Genomic DNA, 21,828 nt, shown 5'->3' on the forward strand with positions numbered 1-21,828 from the left:
ACAGTTAAAGAATAAATATACAAGTAAATAAATAAATAAATGTCTCTCTGTGTGTGAACGTGTTTTTGTGACATATCAGGACACAAATCTGTATAATGACATGGGTGTGACAGGGGTATTACAAAAAGGAGGTGAAATTTGAGGACATTGGTGACGTCCTCATTTCTCAAAAAGCTTATAAATCACACAGGATGAGTTTAATCAGAGTAAAGCTGCACACAGTATCCTGTGACGGTTGGGTTTAGGGGTGGGGTGAGGGCAATACAATATATGATTTGGAAAGTATAAAATGAATAGAAACCTATGTAATGTCCCCACTTTTCACAAAAACAAACTGTGTGTGTGTGTGTGTGTGTGTGTGTGTGTGTGTGTGTGTGTGTGTGTGTGTGTGTGTGTGTGTGTTTCCATTTGGCGTGGCGTGATTTCTAGGATTGATAGATCTGACCTTCGCATCACACATAGGGATCTCAGATCAGTTCATCCAGACATTTTAATCTGGTTCGCGAACTTGTTTGAAAAAGTAAAAAAGAAAAGCCAGAGATCAGTTATCAAGATCAAAAGATCCAGGATCTGTCAAATCATCTTAGATCATTTAAGAGAGGTACAGTGAACGAACGCCTGCTTACACCGGGTAATAAGCTGCGGTTGACTTGATCAAATCAAAGGTAAATTAGACACATTCCCGTTCAAATTTCTGTCTTTTGTCCACTTCCGACCATTACCATGCAGGCTTTTTGTCAACATTTGTAAAGGTACAAATAGTTAAATCCTTCATGAATGCTGTATGCATTGTGATTTATTTATTTTACTTTCCTAATACAGAACTTATACTGTTTTACTCTTGTCTTCATTTAAATTAGACCGCTGTCTTGATTTAAATTAGTTTAACAAACATTAACATCAAAATTATTCACACTGGGTAATTTAGGAATAAAATTATAATGAAAAGCATCAGGAATTTATCAAGTGAAAAAAAGTTTATGCAAAGTTTTGGAGGCAGTAATTGCACCCGTGGATGTGTTTTTCATTTTTTTTATTTTTTACTTTTTGCATAGAATAAATGTATTAAAGAGCCCATATTATACATGAAATAGGGTCATATTTTGGTTGTAAGGGTCTCCAACAACAGTCTAATATGCATGCAAGGTCAAAAAACACTTTCATGGTCTTATAATCTGCATTTATTTTTACCTAATTATTCCAGCGACTCCTGTATGAATCGTCCAGTGATTCATTTGTTCCCAAACCCCTCCTTAGCGCGAAGCTAATCTGCGCTGATAGGACTAATGACAGTCTGTTGCAATTGGTCGACTGCCTTCAGTCAGAGAGTGAAATGCCCAACAGCTAATCAGCAATATAAAAGTAATCACAGTTCATACACGCTCGATAGTGTAGGCGTGGATTTTAGCTGCCAGTGGGTCAATGTAAATATAGTCGATGGACTTAAAAATACAGACGACTAACTATTTTATTGAGCAAAAACTCCAAAAACTGTCGAGGAGATCTTCTAGCTTGTCTCACTCTGCTCTTTTCACACACACACACACACAAACACACATATTGCCCTCGTCCTTGCGCACGCGCACACACACACACACACACACACACACACACACACACCTCCGGACGACAACGCGCGCTAACACACACACAAACATACCTCCAGACGACAGCGCACGCGCGCGCACACACACGCACGCACACACTACCCTCGTCCACGGAGCTCCGTAAACAAAGCAGCACACGTCACGTTTTTAACGTGACTTTGCAAGTGATAAGAGAATATAGCCAGATAACCTGATACAGTACACGCGGTTTTAATAGAGTTTATGAATGGACATCAATGACAGTTCTTGTTGTTTTTGATCTAAAAAGAGCAAAACTACAGTACATGCTGAAAGCTGTGAGTTTGTGTCACGATGATTTAGACTTTGAGCAGTGTTTGCAATATTGCATAGCACTGAAAATTAGCAACATCAAAATCAGAAATGTAAAATTATTTTGTATAAATGTACTGATATGATGTGAGCTCTAGTTGCCAGCGTGAAACTAAAACATGTACTTACTACTTAAGTACATGTTTGAGGCTGTCCATCTTTACTTTTAATCGAATACAAAAGTGTGGTCAGTACTTCAACATCTACCAGAGTCATTTTAAACATGAGTATCTGTACTTCTACTTGAGTAAAAGATGTAAGTACTTGTGCCATCTCTGCTGAATACTGTTGAAGTACTCGGAAAACAATAGAACACTGTTTATTTCAGTAGCATCTTAACCCTTATTTTATTTATGCAAGTTGCGAATTGTTTATTATATGTTATGCTCTACTGAATCCTCCCAATCCATCTAATAGTATACATTTATTATTACACATTTAAGTCATTTGGTGAAATTGGATTCTTTTCACATGCATATTGCAGAATAACAAAATATCGCAATGTTAGATATCGTGCAGCCCTATCTTGAAATATAACTTAAAGACCGCAAACATATTTGGTTCACACTAGCTCCCACTAAATATAACTGTTGCATTACCAACATTCTTCAAGATATTTCCTTTTTTCTAAAGAATAAATCATGCAGATTTTCCAGGTCAAAACTTAAAAAAAAAAAAGTCACATTTATGATAAAAGACCAGAATCTTCTAAGGATGTATCTTCTTCTGGCAAATCAATAAATAAATGCTTAATAATAATCATCAAGGCATTTTAAAATGTAGAACTGGTTAGTAAGTTGGAAGCTGCAGCCAGAAGTTTGGGTTAAAAGATTTAGGTCATGCTTTAACTGCCACACAGAAGTGTGGGTGATAAAGAAAACCTGGCATGGAGCGTTGTGGATCAGCAAACGGCACATTACCCCACATGTACGAGTGCCAGCATTCCTGCATCCTAACCGTCTTAACTCAAAGTCCTGACCTACATTTCTGCAGTGTGTCTGTCAAACGGAGGAAAGAGGGGAAGGAGTCTGCTCTTGCTCTGGTGTAAGCAAACTCAGCCTTGTGTTTATGCTGAACGTCAGTCTTGAATACGCTGCTATTTAAGCGTTTATCCTTGCTGATGTGCAGGAACCTCACTTTAGATGTTAAAGACGGCCACATTCCTCAAGCCAAAAAAATTTCAAAAATAGTAGGGTTGCCAATATAACATTTACAACAACATGCCCTTAAAATAAATTACAGTTTTGACCGGTTTGTACATTCCATATGTGATTTTCGAGTCGATCAATTCAAGCCTGAAGTAGCACATTTTCGCCAGTCTTCAGTTAAAATGACGCTGGTGCTGTAAAGTGAATGAGCAGCATTCCCACACAACACATCCATGCAGCTAGAAAACCATTTTAACTGTTATCCCATGAATCAAAAATGGCATCGGGAAATACTGCACGCAAAACACAAAAATGTAAACTGCCTATAAGTGTACCCCTGATAAATCAACAGTTGATTTGCAGAATGCTGTGGGCTGAGGTCAGCTTGTTCAGCGGTAAGAAAACAAAACAGGATATTTTGGCTCCTTACACTGATTGTCAGCCGAACGAAATCGACATATATTTAATATCTATATTGTCATTTTAGAATTATAGGGTTCTATCTGACATTTTTGTCAAAATTGAGTTATTAACATATTCTTATTAAATGACAACTTATTTAAATTATGGGATGTTTTTTAAAAGTTGTCTACATTTTAAGACTTTTTATTTAAAAAACAAATGTTAAGCACATACTGTTTGCTCTATGGAATGCAAAAACTTTGACGCTCAATATCTCAAAATCATTCAGAATGCAGATACAACCTTATAACTCCAAGGTGACGATACAAGCCTTCACTTACATCCAGCAAACAAACCTTCAACAATGATTAAATTATCATATATAACCATAACAAATATATATATTACAGTTATATAGTTGTTGACTAAACACTAAAATATATTGTTGTTATAGTTGTTGTTAAAACACTAAGGGCCTTAACATACACCAGGCGCAATACGGCGAAAGACATGTATGGCCCGATTTGTTGCTATTTTCAGATGGGCGCAACTGTAATTTTCACATTTTGCACCACGAGGTTTACAGTTTTAGACTGATGTATGGTTTATCAATATTACTGTACTTGTGTTCTTTTTGATGTAATCTATTTGTAAACACTGAAATTTAAAAAAAAACAATGGCTCACTGCATCCATGCCCTGATGCTGGCTATAGCAAATCCATTTGCATCACTTTGTGGACTCATGGTTGTTCTGGTCTAAAAAGGAGCCGTTTTAAGGTGTATTGTTGGTGCGTTGTTATTTTAAGGAACTGAAATAGATTGCGCCCATGACCAACTAAAACTGGTCTAAAATCCAGCGCACACTGCATTAGTTTTGCGTCTATGCAAGACTTACACATTACTTAATACACACAGGATGTTCTGCGATACACAAATATCATTACATATGGCCAACCTTCGTTATTATTGTTAATTTATTTGTTTGCTTAAACTTAGAACTAAATATAGAAATAGTTTTGAAACAAATGCTCTAATGGATGTCTTCAGTGGGGTGTGTACAACACCGTTTCCTTATCCATGAAAGTAAAGGAGTAAAGTAAAGAGTACAAATAAAGTAAGGAGGAAGTAATGAGGTCAAATGGAGGAGGCTTGTTTTTTTTATCCTCGCGCTGCAGATGCTCTGTTTAACTATTTTCTTGATAGTGAAGTGTTCAGTTTTTCCACTTACAAAGACCGCCATGTAAATAGCAAATACGCTATGGCGCGATGCAACTGACTCTTAAAGGGAATAGAAGATGAAACTCTAATTAGTTTAATCTGCATTATGCTCAAAACACACCCATAACTCATTAAGAGAACACGCACAACCCTGTTGGACCATGCGCCGGGGTGAAGACCATATTTTTCCATTCTTAACATGGCAAATAATTTTAAAGTACCTTGCGTTTTAGACTTTGCGCTTAGATCCTTAAAAGAGAGCCCTGAAACGTACTAATAATACAAAAAATTCTACACTCATTTCAAATATATATTTGAAAAAATTCAAAAGTGCAAATTTTCCATTAAAGACAATTTATCAGATACATGAAGACCTTTGACTGAAATGTCTTTGACTTAACCTTTTCTAAATAAAGTAAATAACACTTTTTTTTGTATAATTTGGTGCTGTTTTTTATCTTTTACCCGAGTAAGATGTAGGGTTTCTGCAGGTTTCACAAAGTCAAATTTAAGACTTTAAGACCACGAAGTATGCAATTTCAGACATATTTAAGGCTAAATGCTAAGGATTTTTTAAATGTCCCAGCAAAAAAAAATAAAAATAAAAATACAATTACTTCAAAAACGAATTCTAATTAGCTATTTGCTCTCTCTTAGTTAAATAATGTGTGAAACCAAGCAGGTCCTAGTTATATACTTAAATAGTTTTCAACATAACGTAAATACCTCTTTAAGAACTAATTGTATGGAAAACATACTGCTATAATTAGTTATAAATACAGTTTTGCTAAAAGTTATTGAGATTGTTGAATTGTTTTTTTGTGTTGTTGGCGATTGTATGTCAGTTGGATTGATTGGGTAGCTTTACATAAACAATGGAAAATTAAGACCCGTTTGAAATGATTTAAGACCTACAAGACACTATTTCAGTGAATTTAAAACATTAAGGCCTAAAATTTTGTTTTTGAAATCAATGACATTTTAAATCTTTTTAAGACGCTATAGATACCCTGTGCTTTCAGTGTGTGCTTTAATCGTTTTTATGTAAATAAAGTTAACTAATCAAGTAGTTTCTTAACAAAAATGAAATCATAATTGTTTGTAGAACTTTTAAACAAGATAATCTTGCAAACCAAAATAAAATTCTACTGTGACCCTTTCTTAAATTAAGATTTGAACTCTCCTCTGCATAAACAGTTAAACGCTATCTAAACCCACTCTCCATATTTCACCCATAGATCCTATACCTCATGCTTAGATGAAATAATAACCATTACAAACACAAAGTGAAACACCACTGTCAGTGCAATCACTACATGTTGCCTGACTTAAAAAATGTCCTTGCTAGAAGCAGCTGGAAAAAAAAACATGTTTAGATGACTGTCATCCGACATTACAGAACGCCAAAGAAAAAGGAAATGAAAATGAGAAACAGAACCAAAAATGCCAAACCCTAGCCTGACTGTTTCCAAACACACAAACAATTGCCTCTTTGGATCATCTTTCAGTAGGAGTCGCTTGTTTGGCTAAATTACATGAAAAGTTTTGCCTTAAATGGTGAAAAGTTGACCAAGAGCACAACAAAACATGTTGTTGTTAGCAAGACAAAGGCAAATATAAGTCAGAAATGTCCAGTAATGATTTCATTATTCCTGCTCTACAAAACCCACTGGGCTGCTTACCAACATAGGCATCAAAGAAAATCCCAATTAAAAACAAAAAGGAGACATTAATCTTACTTTGGACCAATTCTAAGAGCACTAAATGTATCCTTCACAAATTAAGCAATCCCTGAATGTGAGTGAGCTCAGTGAATAATAAATCCAAGATGCCATTTAATACTGTAAAGCCCTCACGTTTCCCTTCTCACAAATCTTCCCTTCTCACAAATAGTGTCTATGGATGAACTGAGAATTCATTAAGAATGCATTTATTAAAATTATATAAATACTTATATATTTAATATGACCATATTAATATGGTCTAAGTGTTATTTTGTTTAGTCGTTTAAAAAAAATTGTGGTAAAACTGTGGGAACCATTTTAGCAAAATAGCATGCTTCTCAATTTATCCACGACTGTGCAGCTCTACTGATGAATTAGATGTTCCTACAACACACACTATGTCCTAATTAGAAAACAAACAGTAGGATTCCAGTGCCAAAAAACCTTATTGACCAGATGTGACACAACAAAATCAATCAGAAATTACAATCACTGCGAGGCGCTTAAACAGGCTCTCTGCGAGTGCTCAGCTGTCACAAATTCAAAACTAAATGGATAAACAGATAGTAAAATACTTTATTTTGAACACCTTAGTAGGCTTTTAATTTAATAACAAAAGTCTGTGGTGAATTACTTATTATTGCCTTTAGGACATGTGTCCTCCAAATAAAATAAAAATAAAAATCCAGAGGCATATAGTTTTTAAATATCTCATGTTAATCTTCTAGCTTTTTGATTTAGAGGCTAATTCGTATATGATCACATTCGTACAATTTAATACAATTTGCTCATCACCCAATTACGATTACGATTGGGTTGAGGGGTGGAGATTGGCGCCAGGCATCCTTTTTTTTAAAATCGTACATTTTTGTATGGCGAATTAGCCACTTAACTTAAGAAAACATATGATATAATTCTAATAAACAGGTATATATGTATATATATATATATATATATATATATATATATATATATATATATATATATATATATATATATATATATATATATATATTAGGGGTGTAACAATATTTAAACTGAACCGAAATATCGCGATACGCCAGCCACGATACGTATCGCGAAACTCTCGTGTCGTATCGCGGTACTCTCACTCCCCCTGCTGCCCATTGTTGAGGTTGACGTCACTTGTCTCTAACTAATTGAACCAATTTAAACATCTTTATTATCACATTTAATTAAATTGTTTTAGTAATGATGAGGTTTTGTTCTAAATTTTATATTCTAAAGTTAGTATTTTAGTGCATGTTATGTCATGTGACTTGAGTAAGCATCACACTCGTTACTACAGGACGCAGGATGGCTGCTTCACATAGTACGGAGATTGCAGATCCCCCAGACACATTTAAGTCATCTGTGTGGAAACATTTTGGTTTTCCAGTTGAGTACAGGAATAGAATTCGTGTCGTAGACAAAGCGCATGCCTGTCTGTCTTAAATGTTTTTCCTTACAAGTAAGTTTCGTGAAACAGTTAAAAAGTGTGGTAATTTCACAATGTGAGGGTATAAGCAACAGAACTGCCAACAAAAGTGATTTAATGTACAAAAGTGAAACCAGAATAATGCCAAATATACAAAAAAAAAGAGAAATATTTACACTAATAAAAATAATATAATAAAGTAGCAAATTCAAACAAAAGTATCAAACAAAAATTAGTTAAACTCGAGCAAGGGGATGATAGTGAGAACAAACAAAAGAAATAAATATAATAAAACAATTCTAACTCATGAATAACCCCTTATCTCGCTAAAACTGATGAAAAGAAAAAAAAGGTCTTCAGCGCCGAGCGCCGCATTCTTTCCCACATATATACATATTAAGCTGTCCGCCATGATGAAGATGAAACACAGCATGTTCAATACTTGTTAAAACATGCTATTAACCAAAATGTGACAAAAATTATGTAAAACAAGCATTGTTGCAAGTAAGCAAATGCTAAATATTATATTTAACAATTTTCATTTTGAAATAATTGATATTTATCCTGCAAAGGTAGGTCATTTAGACATCAAGTAAGAACAGATAAAAAATGCTTTTCTTACTTATATTTTTTGTCTTGTTTCTAGTCTAAATATCTAAAAATTTTTAAATCAAGAAGCATTTTCTAGACACGCAAAACATAGTCTTTTTTTAAGAAATATGTCAAAATTAAGTGAGTTTTTCCTTAAAACAAGCTAAATAATCTGATAATGGGATAAGCAAAATAATGTGAACATTATTTTGCTTATTTAAGGAAAAACCTCACAGAATTTTGGCATATCATTTCATAAAACAAAACATAATGTCTAGAAAATGCTTCTTGATTTAAAATTATTTAGATATTTGAACTAGAAAAAAAAGATTTAAAAAAATCTGCAAACACATTATCAATTTAAAAAAGTGTTTAAATTATCAAGAGGAGGGAGATACCACTGTGCTGCTATTAAAATAAAATTTCACATTGGTATCTATCATGGTCAGAACATTCAAATGTGGAGGAGAGAGGTTAAGACAGACCTCTAAGAGCCAGGGCTTGAGCTTGCGGTCGAGGATTATGTCAAAACCCAACACCTCAAAGCAGACACTGGCGCTCCCTGGTGGCTGACCAGGACGGCACATGCGATAAGCGTGGAGCACATGCGGCTCAGCCACTAACAGGGTCTTCACCACCAGCTCCTGCAAATACACACACAAAACGCACTTTTGTTATAAAAGACAACACGACCAAACAGTACACTCAAAAGTGGACATTCTGAATAGCAAGATAGGAATTGCAAGATACATTGTGTTAACTGTCAGTAAGGACATGCTCGCCAAATCTCATTGCATGTGCAAACAGCCCGTATGAGGGACTCATTAACATCCCGGTTCCCTGAAGAGACATGATAGGTCAAAGACTGACAGCAGACTATGGGAAGACAGGGCCAGATCGCAGGAAGACAGGAACAGACGGCCTGTATCAACTGCTGTACTTTCTTATCACAGGTCTGGCAGGCCGGCAGTCTCCCTGCATGATTAAACAGAGCCTGTGTTGAAGTACGAGGGGCAGATAACCGGCGGGACGTTTGCCGAGCATCCCGTGGACCCCAAAAATGCAGTTCTGTAGAAGCAGGTTAGATCCCAGCATGCATCCTTTACAGGGCACAAAAAAAAAGTGTTGTGCTTGTGTGTGTGCAATGTGTTCCTGCATGTGTCATATTTGTCAAAATTAGCATGTTAACGCATGCGATTAAATTGAAATATTTAACACGTTAAAAAAAAAAAATTCCGCAATTAGAGCAATTGCAGTTTCCTGTTGTGGCTGACGTGTGTTCAATGTGCAAAGAAATATAGATAAGACCAAGGAAGGACTATTAGAAGGAAATTTTCAATATAAAACAATGTGGCATCACCGGGCTATCCAGTGTTTCCTCCAGAGTATCATGTAATTTTGGGTGTTTCATTTTTAATCTTTCAACTTTATCTGCAGTTCGTCAGTTTCACTTTTATTCAGCAACATATTGCTCATGCCCCGTGACAATTATTGGATAAGAATAAGTAGTAAGGAGTGCTGGAAGAGTGCTGTTTCATTTTGGCCAAATGGAAAAAATAAGAAAAAAAAAACGTTTACATGGTAGACTCTTAATCAGAGTATTATCTTAATCACATTACAGTCCGAGTATTGGTGTCCATGTAAATTGCAGCGTAACTAGCGAAAGCTAATGGCGGAGGAGGAAACCCGCATTGTTTTAAAAATAGTCCTCTGTTGTGTTACAAATTAAATTTAAGAGTTTTTCAGACAAGAATGTAGTTGTTTTAAACATGAATCAGAAGTCTATTTATAAAGATAGCACGTCATTGGCGATGTGCTTTATGCCTAGTTCAGACTGCGTGATTTTAGCCCCGATTTTGGCTCGCCAACAGATTTTGAGAAATCGCAGACAAATGCCTGAAATCACAGGCAAATCGCTGCCCGTGCACGTGAGTGACAATCACACAGTATGAACGATCAAAGACGCGATCTGAGAGAATCGCCGATGAGTCGCCGATGCCTGTGAGATATTTGGCATGCTAAATATCTGGAGCTGTCGGCGATTCAAATCATGCCGTGTGAAATGAGTTTTGACTGAAAATAACATCAGCCATCACCTACAGCCAATGAGAGAGCAGCTTTCACTTGTGTGTGCGTGTGTGTATACCTGCTGCAGGCCAGCGGGAGGCTGGGGGAGAAGTTAAAAGCGCTCTTTTTCGGTTTATTTGGACCCACGAAATGGAGGAAAAACTAGTGGAGGTTTGACAGGGCTCAGGAGCAACCGTGTCTATTTGACATTTCATACAGAAAGAAATTAGTTTATTATCAACGTTGAGGAGAAATGGCTAATTCCCTTTAAACCCAGGTGAGCAAACATGTACATGTTCTACCCCATTAAAGGCTTCTTTCTCATTATGTAGTTAATAACAAAAGATATACTACATGTTTTTGGCTGCGAGACGTAGTTTGGACGAAGTTGTTGGCGATTCTTCATATAGTGAAGTCATGCAATGTGAATGTCCATGTCGCCGAACCATCTTGCAGTGTAAACAAAGCAGCGACGAAACGCTAGCCCAGATAGTCATTCAGTGTGAAAACATCTGTGACACGACTACTTTGAAAATCATGCAGTCTGAACTCGGCATTAGCTTATGCGGACTCTGACCCGCCAGCAGGTCAGCGGGAGCTTCGTCATCACCTCCTCCGCCTAGAGCAGCTTTACATCAGCCAGTCCATCACAGATGTACCGCTGGATTGCATCGTCCATTGTAGTTATTAATACATGATATTTAATACATTTTGTGTATATCTAACTGACAGCTTTTGGTCTTATAAATCTATTATTTGTGATCAGGTGTATTATTTTGTTACCTTTTATAATTGTCTTTAATTGGGTTATCCTGTTGTATGCTGTTTGTCTTAGTTTACCAAATGTCTTATTGTGTACGTCTTGTACTTTATACTTGTATATTGTCCAATGTAGTTAATTAAATCTGACAATATACATTCACTTCACATTTAGAGTGATTTATGTTGACATTTTCTTAAATCAAAATATGTAGATTTATAATATTAATATAATATTAATTATCAGGCCATGCTTTACATAATTAAATAATTTAATTTTTTATATAAAGTGAAACTGATGAATCCATGGTGAGGTAAGTGACGCTCGCGTCCTCGATAGTTAGTTCTTCCAAGTCTGTACTTGGCAAGTCTGAACTTTCAAGGACGCAAGTCGGAACTTTGCATACTTGGTATTGAAAAATAGCCATGGCCAAGATAATCTGCTGCAGTTCAAACCGAGCATTAGAATGGGGAATAAGGGTGATTTAAGTGACTTTGAACATAGTTGTTGGTGCCAGACGGGCTGGTCTGAGTATTTCAGAAACTGCTGATCTACTGGGATTTTCACGCACAACCATAGGGTTTATAGAGAATGGTCTGAAAAAGAGAAAAAAATCCAGGGAGTGGCAGTTCTGCGAGCGCAAATGCCTTGTTGATGCCAGAGGAGAATGGGCAGACTGGTTCGAGCTGATAGAAAGGCAACAGTAACTCAAATAGCTGCTCGTTACAATCAAGGTCTGCAGAAGAGCATTTCTGAATGCACAGCATTTCCAACCTTGAGGTGGATGGGCTACAGCAGCAGATGTCCAGTAAATAGTAGTAAATACTATGTACTGTCATCATGGCAACGATAAAAAAATGTGTTATTAAAACTATTATGTTTAGAAATGTGTTGAGAAAATAATTCAAGAGGGCTAATAATTTTGACTTCAACTGTACATAGAGGCACTAAATTATTAAGGTGCACACTGGGTAAACTGAACACTTATGAAAGCTTGCCAAATAAGTCAACAAATACAAATGTCTAGTGAATGGATTAGCCCTCAATTTAAAAAATGGAAAATTTACAATTAGATTAAAGAAAAAGGAAAACAGAGGGAGTGCAAACAGAAACGGGAAAAAGATAAGGGCAAAGCTGTCACACTACTGACATATTGACACAAAACAGATTCGCTTTGACAGGAAAAGTTGATACAATTAAGAAACTGAAGCCACGGAGGCTGATTTAAAGTAATATTGCAGAGTCTATCAGGTCATTACTGGAACCGTGGTGCACGACGTCTTCTGATATGTGTGTGTGAATCAATGGCATCATATGAACTGCAAAACACTTTTAAAAAGTTCTAATATTAGTTGAAAAACTCTTAACTCGACACTGCTCATGATGCAAGAAGCTAAAAAGTCTGTGAAATGCATCGCAACTGTCCATCTAGCGCATGTTTACACAGACAATTAAAAAAAGAGCAGAGACAGATATAAAAATGACCTTTGTGAAAGGCCCTAATTGCGTTAGCTTGTCAAACTCAGTCAAACAAGGCAAAGCATTGGCTGCAGCTACAAAAACAAGATCTGAGTGTCTTCAGTAAATCCAAGCATAATGAACTAGATGGCTAGTGCGTGGGAAAACTATTTATCAAAACTATACACAAATCATTTGAATTAAATCACCTTTCATCATGCCATATATTTAAACAAGTTAAAATGTCACTTTTTTACTGTACACTCCCTGACAAATGTCTTGTCGTCGATCCCAGTTTTAAGAGTAGCATGAAATATCTCGACATCTAGTTGATCATTTAGGAAAGTGGCAGAAGGTAGATTTTTCAGATGAATCATCTGTTGAACTGCATCCTAATCATCACTGATACTGCAGAAGACCTATTGGAACCAGTATGGATCCAATATTCTCACCAAAATCTGTCAAGTTTGGTTAAGAAAAAAAATCATGGTTTGGGGTTACATTCAGCATGGCGGCGTGCGAGAGATCTGCAGAGTGGATGGCAACATAAACAACCTGAGCTATCAAGACATTTGTGCTGCCCATTACATTAAACCACAGGAGAGGGCAAATTCTTCAGCAGGTCAGCGCTCCTCATACTTCAGCCTCCACATCAAAGTTCCTGAAAGCTAAGAAGGTGCTCCAGGATTGGCAAGCCGAGTCACCAGACATTAAAATTATTGAGAATGTCTGGGGTAAGATGATAATGAAGATTGAAGATGAATCCAAAGAGTCTTGATGAACTCTGGGAGTCCTGCATGAACGCTTACTTTACCATTCTAGAATACTTTAATAATGAGTTATTTGAGTCATTGCAGAGATGCATGGATGCTCAAGCTCATGGGAGTCATACACAATATTCATTCTTTTAAGTGACAAGGCTTTTGTCTAAGCAAAGTCAGAACTTAGTGTACTAATTAAATAATTTAAAATCAAGGCATGATCATGTTTTATTTTGGTAAAATAAGCATGATCTAGAGTCTGTTGTCTTTTATTTAAGTTATTTCTTATACCAAATGATCAACCAGAAGTCAAGTTATTATTTGTCATTCCTAAAACTTGGATAGGCAACAAGACTTGTGTCAGGTTGCATTTAGCCTCCTAGGGCTTAGTGGCCACATACTGTACGTGGACAGCACATTTTAGCTCTTAAGTGGCTTTTTAAAATTCTTTGAATGTTTTATTTTGTTACAAACATACAGTGTCATCCTGCAACTGTTTTGCAGCATATGAAATGTCCCATTTCATGTTTCACTGTTTAAAATGGGGGAAAATGTTGCTTTTACTCTCTGATAGTCAAAACATGTTCAAAAAAATGTATATGTTATATTTGCATTAAAAAAAACAGTCAGAAAAAAGAGTTTGATGTAAATTCGGACCTCGAGTCGTCATATATGGACATCATTTTTCTCTAAAAATACATCATATAAAAAGATGACACTTAGGTTTTTATTCTAATTAGGTTGCAATAAGCCCAAATAGCAAAGAAAAACAAAGAATGCGTGTAAAAAAATAACTTGGGCCTAAAGAGGGTGATGCAGCCCCAGATTAATAATAAAAAGCAGTAGTAATTAAAACTCACCGATACATCTCCCCAGAATTTGGCCACATCATAATCATTAATCCGAAGGAACTCGGTGAACCAGCCAATTGACCGTTTGCTGCCTTTGTCCACAGTTTCATCACGCTCAAAGTTTTCATTGTGTTTGTTCACGGAATAGTTGGTCAAGTGCATGTATAGCTGGTTCTGTGGAAATAAATGCATGAAAATAATTATTTACAGTGCCACCATATTTTATGGTTTCCAATATGACAATTTACATATGTTTTACTCACAGTGACTACGTTTACATGGTAATCGAATTATATGCCTTAATCTGAACAAAACAATAATATAATTAAGGTGTTTATAGGAGTTGTTTTTCATGATCCTTTCATGATCCTGTTTTACATGTTATAGAACATCATTACTTCACTCTATCCACGTTTCCTCCAGAGTTTCATGTCATTTCAGGCATTTATTTTTAATTTGTGGACTTTAACTTCAGTTTGGCACTTTCACTTTCATTTAGGAACATTTCATGCATGCCCCTTGTGACAAACGAGATATTGGATGCGAGTATAAACTGCTGGATGAGTTTTGTTTCAATCGAATTTGATAATGCACACCGTGTAGGGAAAAAAAATTCTGCAATTCGCAACGCAGGTGACTGTGGTCCTACACTAACTCGGTGGGTGCAGAGAATATTGTCAAACAGCAGTGTGCGTTTAGACTATCCAGTCGCAAAATGAGGTTAAAGTCCTACACAATGGTTATAGCTTCATTGCGCTGTTTACATGTCTATATTGCACTTCAATAATCCAACTAAAATTGGTATACTTCACATGTCTTAATTCCTTTTCTGTTAACTTCAATTAAGTATTTAGTCAGATTAAGGTAATCAAAAATTGTGGTTTACACGGCCGACTCTTAATCAGTGTATTGTCTTAATCGCATTAAAACTGGATTATTGGTGTCCATGTAAACTCCAAATCAAAGTACTCACTGTTAATGGGATACACCTACTTGTGAATAGATTTACTATAACCTTGCTATGCAAGTATTTTCATCACAATACATATAGTGTGTCGTCTCAATATAGTCTTGCTGCCAATTACGTACGAGAGAGTTTTAATTAGGAGTTCGGCGATGTTGACCAATTTGGCATCGTACATCATAGGCGGAGGTCAATTAATTATTTATGAATAATTAATTAATTTATAACAAATTAATTATTTGTAGCCTACAGTATTAACTACCTGACCCGCATGGTCTTTGTTTTACCCATAAACAAATCATAAATAAATAATAATAAGCTGCACATAAATTACCACCTGTCAATCACTTTTTACGCAGGAGGTTGGTTGGTAAAAAAGGTGCACAACCAACAGCATTCGCTAAAAATTACTAAGTACACGTGTGAAAGTGAAAGATTGAAGCAGTGAACTGATGCTGTGACAATACCTGATAGATTCACGAGGCCAAAAAGAGTCGTCAGATAGAGACAAGATCAATTAAATATCACGTTTAACAACGTACATAGTGAGACGTGATCCAGTTGTACATCCTTGATAAACTGTCCGACGTGTACTGCTCTCTGGAGCTAGAGCGCGTGAATGTGGGTGTGTGGCTGTGTTAGTGTGTGTGTGTGTGGTCACGTGACGTGCGTTTTCATCGGACGGAGGGCTGTTCAAAAATGCTAGGTAAAACACGGTGTGGATCATTTTAGTTCTAAAATGTCATTTTACGTATTAGTGTATATTTTTCGCGAGCGAGTTTGTGACGGGGGCGAGGAGGAGGATCTGCGATGCCGGCTTAGCATCATGTTGTTTATCGGACATCGGCCAAAACCTAGTTAAAATTCTTGCTTACATTTTTTGGGGAATTAATATGTATTGTCACCAATGCTTGACATCAACTTTTTTGATCACCAGCCACTGTGGCAAGTAGTTTTTCAACATTACTAGCCACTCGGCATTTCCACTAGCCACAATCTGTTGTATAGTTTTATAGTTCTGTTGTATATTTTATATGCATAAATATGACGTTGACATGCTAAAATGACTTGATTTACATTTTGTGTTATGTCCACATGCCATGCATTTCACGTTTTGTCTGTAGTGTATGAGCTCCCTCAATGTGCATGAGCAAATGGGTCTTACTGTACATGGGTATTACAATTAGTTTTTATTTCACATGACTTTTCAGAACTCAAAATGAAGCATTAACCAAATGTATTATTCTTAGCCACACATTTTAAATGTGTCAAAACAACCAAAATACAGTTGTATACTATACTTTTTATTTAACAGAACATTTCTTAAAAATTAAAAAAAATAAAATAAAAAAACAATTAGAATTATTGTCATGCACCTAAAACTATGCACAGTAATCAATCCAGGTTAAAGGTCCCAGATCACCAGTTACCTACACCAGTTACCTACCTAAATGGAGTTAATCTCCTATTAAAGCAATGTTATTGTAAAAATTGATCATTAAACCATATTAACAAAAATAACTGTAAGCAAAAGAAAGTAGGTGAATAAAACATACTATGTGTGATGATACAAGGACGATCAAACACAGAAGGTTAACGTTAGGCCAATTAATAATCTGTCTAAAGAATGGTTAAAGGGAAAGCAACCAGAGCTGCTTATGAAAAACAAAACAAATCTACAGCTCTTGAAAGCAGCAAGACTGTGAATGCATGAGCATAACTTTTTGTCTAGTCTATTTGAAAGAGAACGGCTCACAACAGTTGTGTTTCTGGGCACAGTTGCTCCACGCAAGGAAACGGGAGAGTGCACACAGTTTAAACAGTCAGTTAGCACCAGTGATCAGCCTTTCATTCAGTATTCATCTGCTTTCTTTAGCTTGCACGCAAACACAGTCAGTCGTGCTGCTTCTCGCGTCTAAGATTGCATTTACACGCACATTGGGCCATCTTTATTGTCGAACCCAGCTTTAAGAAAGCTACAATTTAAAAACTATTTACAACCAGCCAAAGTGGCTAGTGGAGGTGGCTCTCTAACCCGCCACAGCTGAAATCTACCCGCATTTGGCAGGTTGACGGGTGTTAATGTCAAGCCCTGATTGTCACAATTGTCTTTATGATAGAGTAGAGTACAGGGTTTAGACATTATTAAAGTTATTTGATACATCTTTTATTCACAAATACATCTGCTACAGGGTATTATGCATTGTATTATTATAGAGTATTGTACATTGCTATTGCTGTACTATTAGCCAACTTACCAAGTTTGACTCATTTGGCGTGTGATACTTTTCTGTGCCCATTCGCACCAGGCCATCGTTGTAAAGGAAGACACGTAGTGGATCACAGGAAGTGACAAGAATGTAGAATCTCAGGTCAAATTTGTAGCCCTCCATAAGAAAGGGCTTGTCTAAATATTCCTGCACAATGAAGTGATCCTGGACCGGGAGCTTTTCACAGTTTCGAATCAGAGATATCCTGGAAGAAAATGAGAAAAATTGCATTAAAAATAATAGCATCCCCAAAATGTGTGGTGCATATTTTATTTCATTACAAAATTTAAAACTCCAAAGTGCGTCAAGTCAAGTTGAGCTTAACTATCATTTCACTACATGTGTTGACCTACAGTGGAATACAATGGTAACTCTCGGAGGACAACGTTGCTACACACAGTATACATGAACACAATGCAGAATGTTTTAAACCTATACAAATCAACATACTGAACTACTAATTATACATCTACTATAAATACTTAATTATTGACATAAACTGAAACCGACTATACAAGTACTTTTACAAGACAGAACAATATTGTGTTTTTTGTGTGATATTTAAGGTACATGATTAGTGGAACATTCACAAGTAAACGTAGTTTTCCTTATTGAGTTCTTTTAAGAGTGAGTTTAAGTAAAGTGTCTGGTGCATATAGAGAGAAAAGTGTTTCTACGGGTGGTTTGTCAATTCCAGTCACCTACTGTATGTGACGCACACTCAGAAACACACAATGTTTTTAGGGGACGATCACACCAAACACGGTTTTCCGTTGTAAGGGGTTGACCACAAAGAACATGCTTTTTGCAATAAGAAGCGCCTGCAGGCCTCGCAGTTTAATCGTCTTCTGCACCTTGTGTTTTCAAGATGATGTTCTCGCTGCAGCTCGCAACTTGATCATGTAGGCAATCGTCAACTACGTAGTGGACCTTGTACCACACACTAAGGTAATGCCCATGCTACTGTGACGGTTGGGTTTAGGGGAGGGGGAGGGGTAAGCGATCGTCAACTAAGTAGTGACCTTGTACTGCCCACTAATGTAACACCCATGCAACTGTGATGGTTGGGTTAGGGTAGGAGGATATGTAGGCGATCATCAACCAAGTAGTGAACCATGTACCGCCTACTAAGGTAACGCCCTTGCTATTGTGATGGTTGGGTTTAGAGTAGGGGGAGGTGTAGGCAATTATCAACTAAGTAGTGGACCTTGTACCACCCCGTAGGTAATGGCCATGTTACTGTGAGGGTTAGGCTTAGGGTAGGGGGAGGTGTAGGCAATCGTCAACTATGTGGTGGACCTTGTACTGCCCACTAAGGTAATGCCCATGCTAATGTGACGGTTGGGTTTAGGGTAAGGGGAGGTGTAGGCGATTGTCAACTATTAGCGGACTTTATACTGCCCACTAAGGTAATGCCAATACTACTGTGACGGTGGGGTTTAGGGTAGGGGGAGGTGTAGGCGATAGTCAAAAACGTAGTGGACCTTGTACCACCCACTAAGGTAATGCCCATGCTACTGTGTAAGGAGGTGTAAGCGATCATTAACTACGTTGTGGACCTGGTCAACTACGTCATCAAGCTGCGGGCTGCAGTGAGGACTGTCTCTGGGTTTTTGCCATTGCACACTGTACACTCGCAGTTGTAAAAAGTTAACTCTGAGTAGAAAAAGCAAATTACGTCAGTCAGGTCTTTTTCATTCACCAATCAAATGAAAGCAGAGGCGGGGTTTCAGTTGAGGTGACTGCAGTGTTTGTGTTGTCAAGATGACTACAGAGACTTTTGAAGATGGAGGAGAGACTAAAGGTTGCTGTTTTGAGTTATCCAGAACTGTATGACTTCATAAATCTTAAAATTTTACATTATTATTAAATATTAAAATTATAACAATATCGGCAGCAACACTTGCAAACAATAGGAAGCTGTATAAGTCATTGCCTAGCAACAAAAAGTGCACTGCACTTCTTTACTTCACGTCTCGCACAGTGTCCAACTGATTCAGTCATTGTCTAGGAACATAAAAAGCACACCAAATTTTGTTTCTTGTCAACAAAAAAGGCAGTGTGGTGCACCTCGCGTTTTTAGAACAGAAAAGCACATTCAGTGTGATCGGTCCCTAAAAAGCAAGACGCAAGAAACTTCTTTTTTGTTGACAAGAAACCAAATTTGGTGTGCTTTTTATGTCCCTAGACAATGACTGAATCAGTTGGACATTGTGCGAGACAGTCACTATTGATATTGGTATAGTTTTAATATTTAATATGTTGTGAAATTCATGATTTGTGAAGTCATACAGCTAGGCATGGGACGATAACCGCTTTCAAGATATTTTCAAGATGGTTTTGAAAAGTCATGGGCTGCGTCCGAAACCGCATACTTCCATACTTTATAGTATGCTAAAATCAGTATGTGAGCCGAGTAGTATGTCCGAATTCATAGAATTCGAAAAACAGTATGCGAGGAGTACCCGGAAGACTTACTACTTCCAGCGAGATTCTGGAGTGCGCATCCCATGCACGCTGAGCTATCCGATAATGCCCCGCAAGAGAATTCATGAATGGAAGTGAAACGACACAACTAGGTCATGTGACCATGACAAAATGGCAGATGTAGTGCGTCCGAATTCCATTCGTACTTTTTACATTCATACTGTACAGAACATACTTTTCTAACGGCTGAGCAGTACGTTAAAATTAAAATGCAGTACCTACTGAGTAGTAGGCAGTTTCGGACTCAGCCATGGTTTTAAAACCGCCAAAATTGTCTGCTATACTGTTCTATAAAAGATCTCCAAAGATGTTATTTTAAATTATTTAATTTAAATCTGTGCTTTTGAAACTAATGCAAACAGCAGAATTCAATGATTCATTGTAATAATTTAGCCAGACATGTTTACTGCTCTAAAATATTATAAATGTTTCTCAAAATAAAATTTACAGGTCAAAAAGGTTTTTTTTTTACCCAAATAATTAAAACGAGTATATTTTAGAGCAGTGATCGCAATACCGTGATACCGTGATTTTTTTAGAATCTTATACCAGCCCATGCCTACATACAGCACAAGATAATGCAAAACAGCAACCACAACTCTGTCCTCCATCTTCAAAAGTCTCTGTAATTGTAACACAGCACAAACACTGCAGTCACATCAACTGAAACCCCGCCTCTTCTTTCATTTGATTGGAAAATGAAAAAGACTTCACTGATATAATACGCTTTTTCCACTCAAAGTTTACTACTTTAAACTGCAAGCGCACATTGTGCAGGTTAAAACGTGAGGCAAGCAGGTTCCAAAAGCAGCACACAAAATGCTCTCATCCATTAATAAACCATACAAAAACACAAAACGCCTCTCAATGCAAAAAGCGTGTTTGGTGTGATTGGCCTCTTATAGAGATATGGAGTGATTAAGTGATAAATTGGAGTGATAACATCTCTGGTGCAAGCTGGTTCAAGTGTCTGGGAAAGTGTGAGAGAGATGAAATAGTGTGTTTTCTAAAGGTAGTTTGTAGAAAGAGAGATGGTGAGTACTGTTTCTTTCACTGATCCGTGAACCCAAACTAGACTAAGGTTAATAGGACCAGATGTCTCTGTCAATTTCAAGCACTGCCATCATCTATTTTCTTTAGTTTTGAGGTTGAACAGATCTCCAGCTCTTGGCCTTTATACAGAAGTTCATGTGTTCTCAGTACCAAACGTAAAAAGTGGATATTTAACAAACAAGAAACAGTTCTAACGGGAAAATACACAGCTAATGTTCTACATCGCCTTAATTGGTTACATGTTTCACTCTGTCCGGTATGCACAAGGCCTCAGCATTTACCTGAGACGCCATCTTTCAAAGATCACAAGCTGCCTAAGGGTCTTTTATTATCACAGTTCATTTGTCAGTTATTTCAGCTGATAAATATTGTAGCAGAAGTTGTTTGCTTGTTCTTGGTGCAATTAGATGCGGAGGTTCACCGCCATTAAAACTCAACGGAATGTTCTCAGGAACGGAAAAGATTCTCTTGTGGCTCATGATGCATTTGAACCATTTAGGGTTTTTTGTTTAGTACAAGAATGAAATTGCGGAAAATGCTCAAACAGGAACAAAGGCCAAAAGACCCAGATAGCACTGCCTAATTTTCTCAATTAAAAATGACTTACTTTGATTGAGTCTCATTTATACTGGTGTAAGAAGGGGCTCCTGGAGGCTTTGCAGGATTAATTACAGTACATTTTGAATGCATTCTTTTGT

At 36.9% G+C, this 21,828-nt stretch overlaps 1 protein-coding gene across 12 annotated transcripts in view; it reads right to left on the reverse strand.

Annotated features, from left to right (window-relative positions):
* ttll7 (tubulin tyrosine ligase-like family, member 7) overlaps window positions 1-21,828 on the reverse strand; it is a 160,792-nt gene that overhangs the window by 114,075 nt on the left and 24,889 nt on the right. For all 12 annotated transcript variants that reach the window (XR_015502042.1, XR_015502041.1, XR_015502044.1 and 9 more), the window contains 3 exon segments: window positions 17,579-17,795; window positions 14,366-14,530; window positions 8,945-9,103 (listed from right to left, as the gene is read on the reverse strand). Coding sequence is in view for 7 of the 12 variants with exons in the window: in XM_087272643.1 (XP_087128769.1) it covers window positions 8,945-9,103; window positions 14,366-14,530; window positions 17,579-17,795 (541 nt within the window). In the remaining 5 variants the exon portion in view is untranslated.

The sequence above is a fragment of the Danio rerio genome, chromosome 11 (genome assembly GCF_052040795.2).
Source record: "Danio rerio strain M-AB ecotype USA chromosome 11, GRCz13ab, whole genome shotgun sequence".
NCBI lineage: Eukaryota > Metazoa > Chordata > Actinopteri > Cypriniformes > Danionidae > Danio > Danio rerio.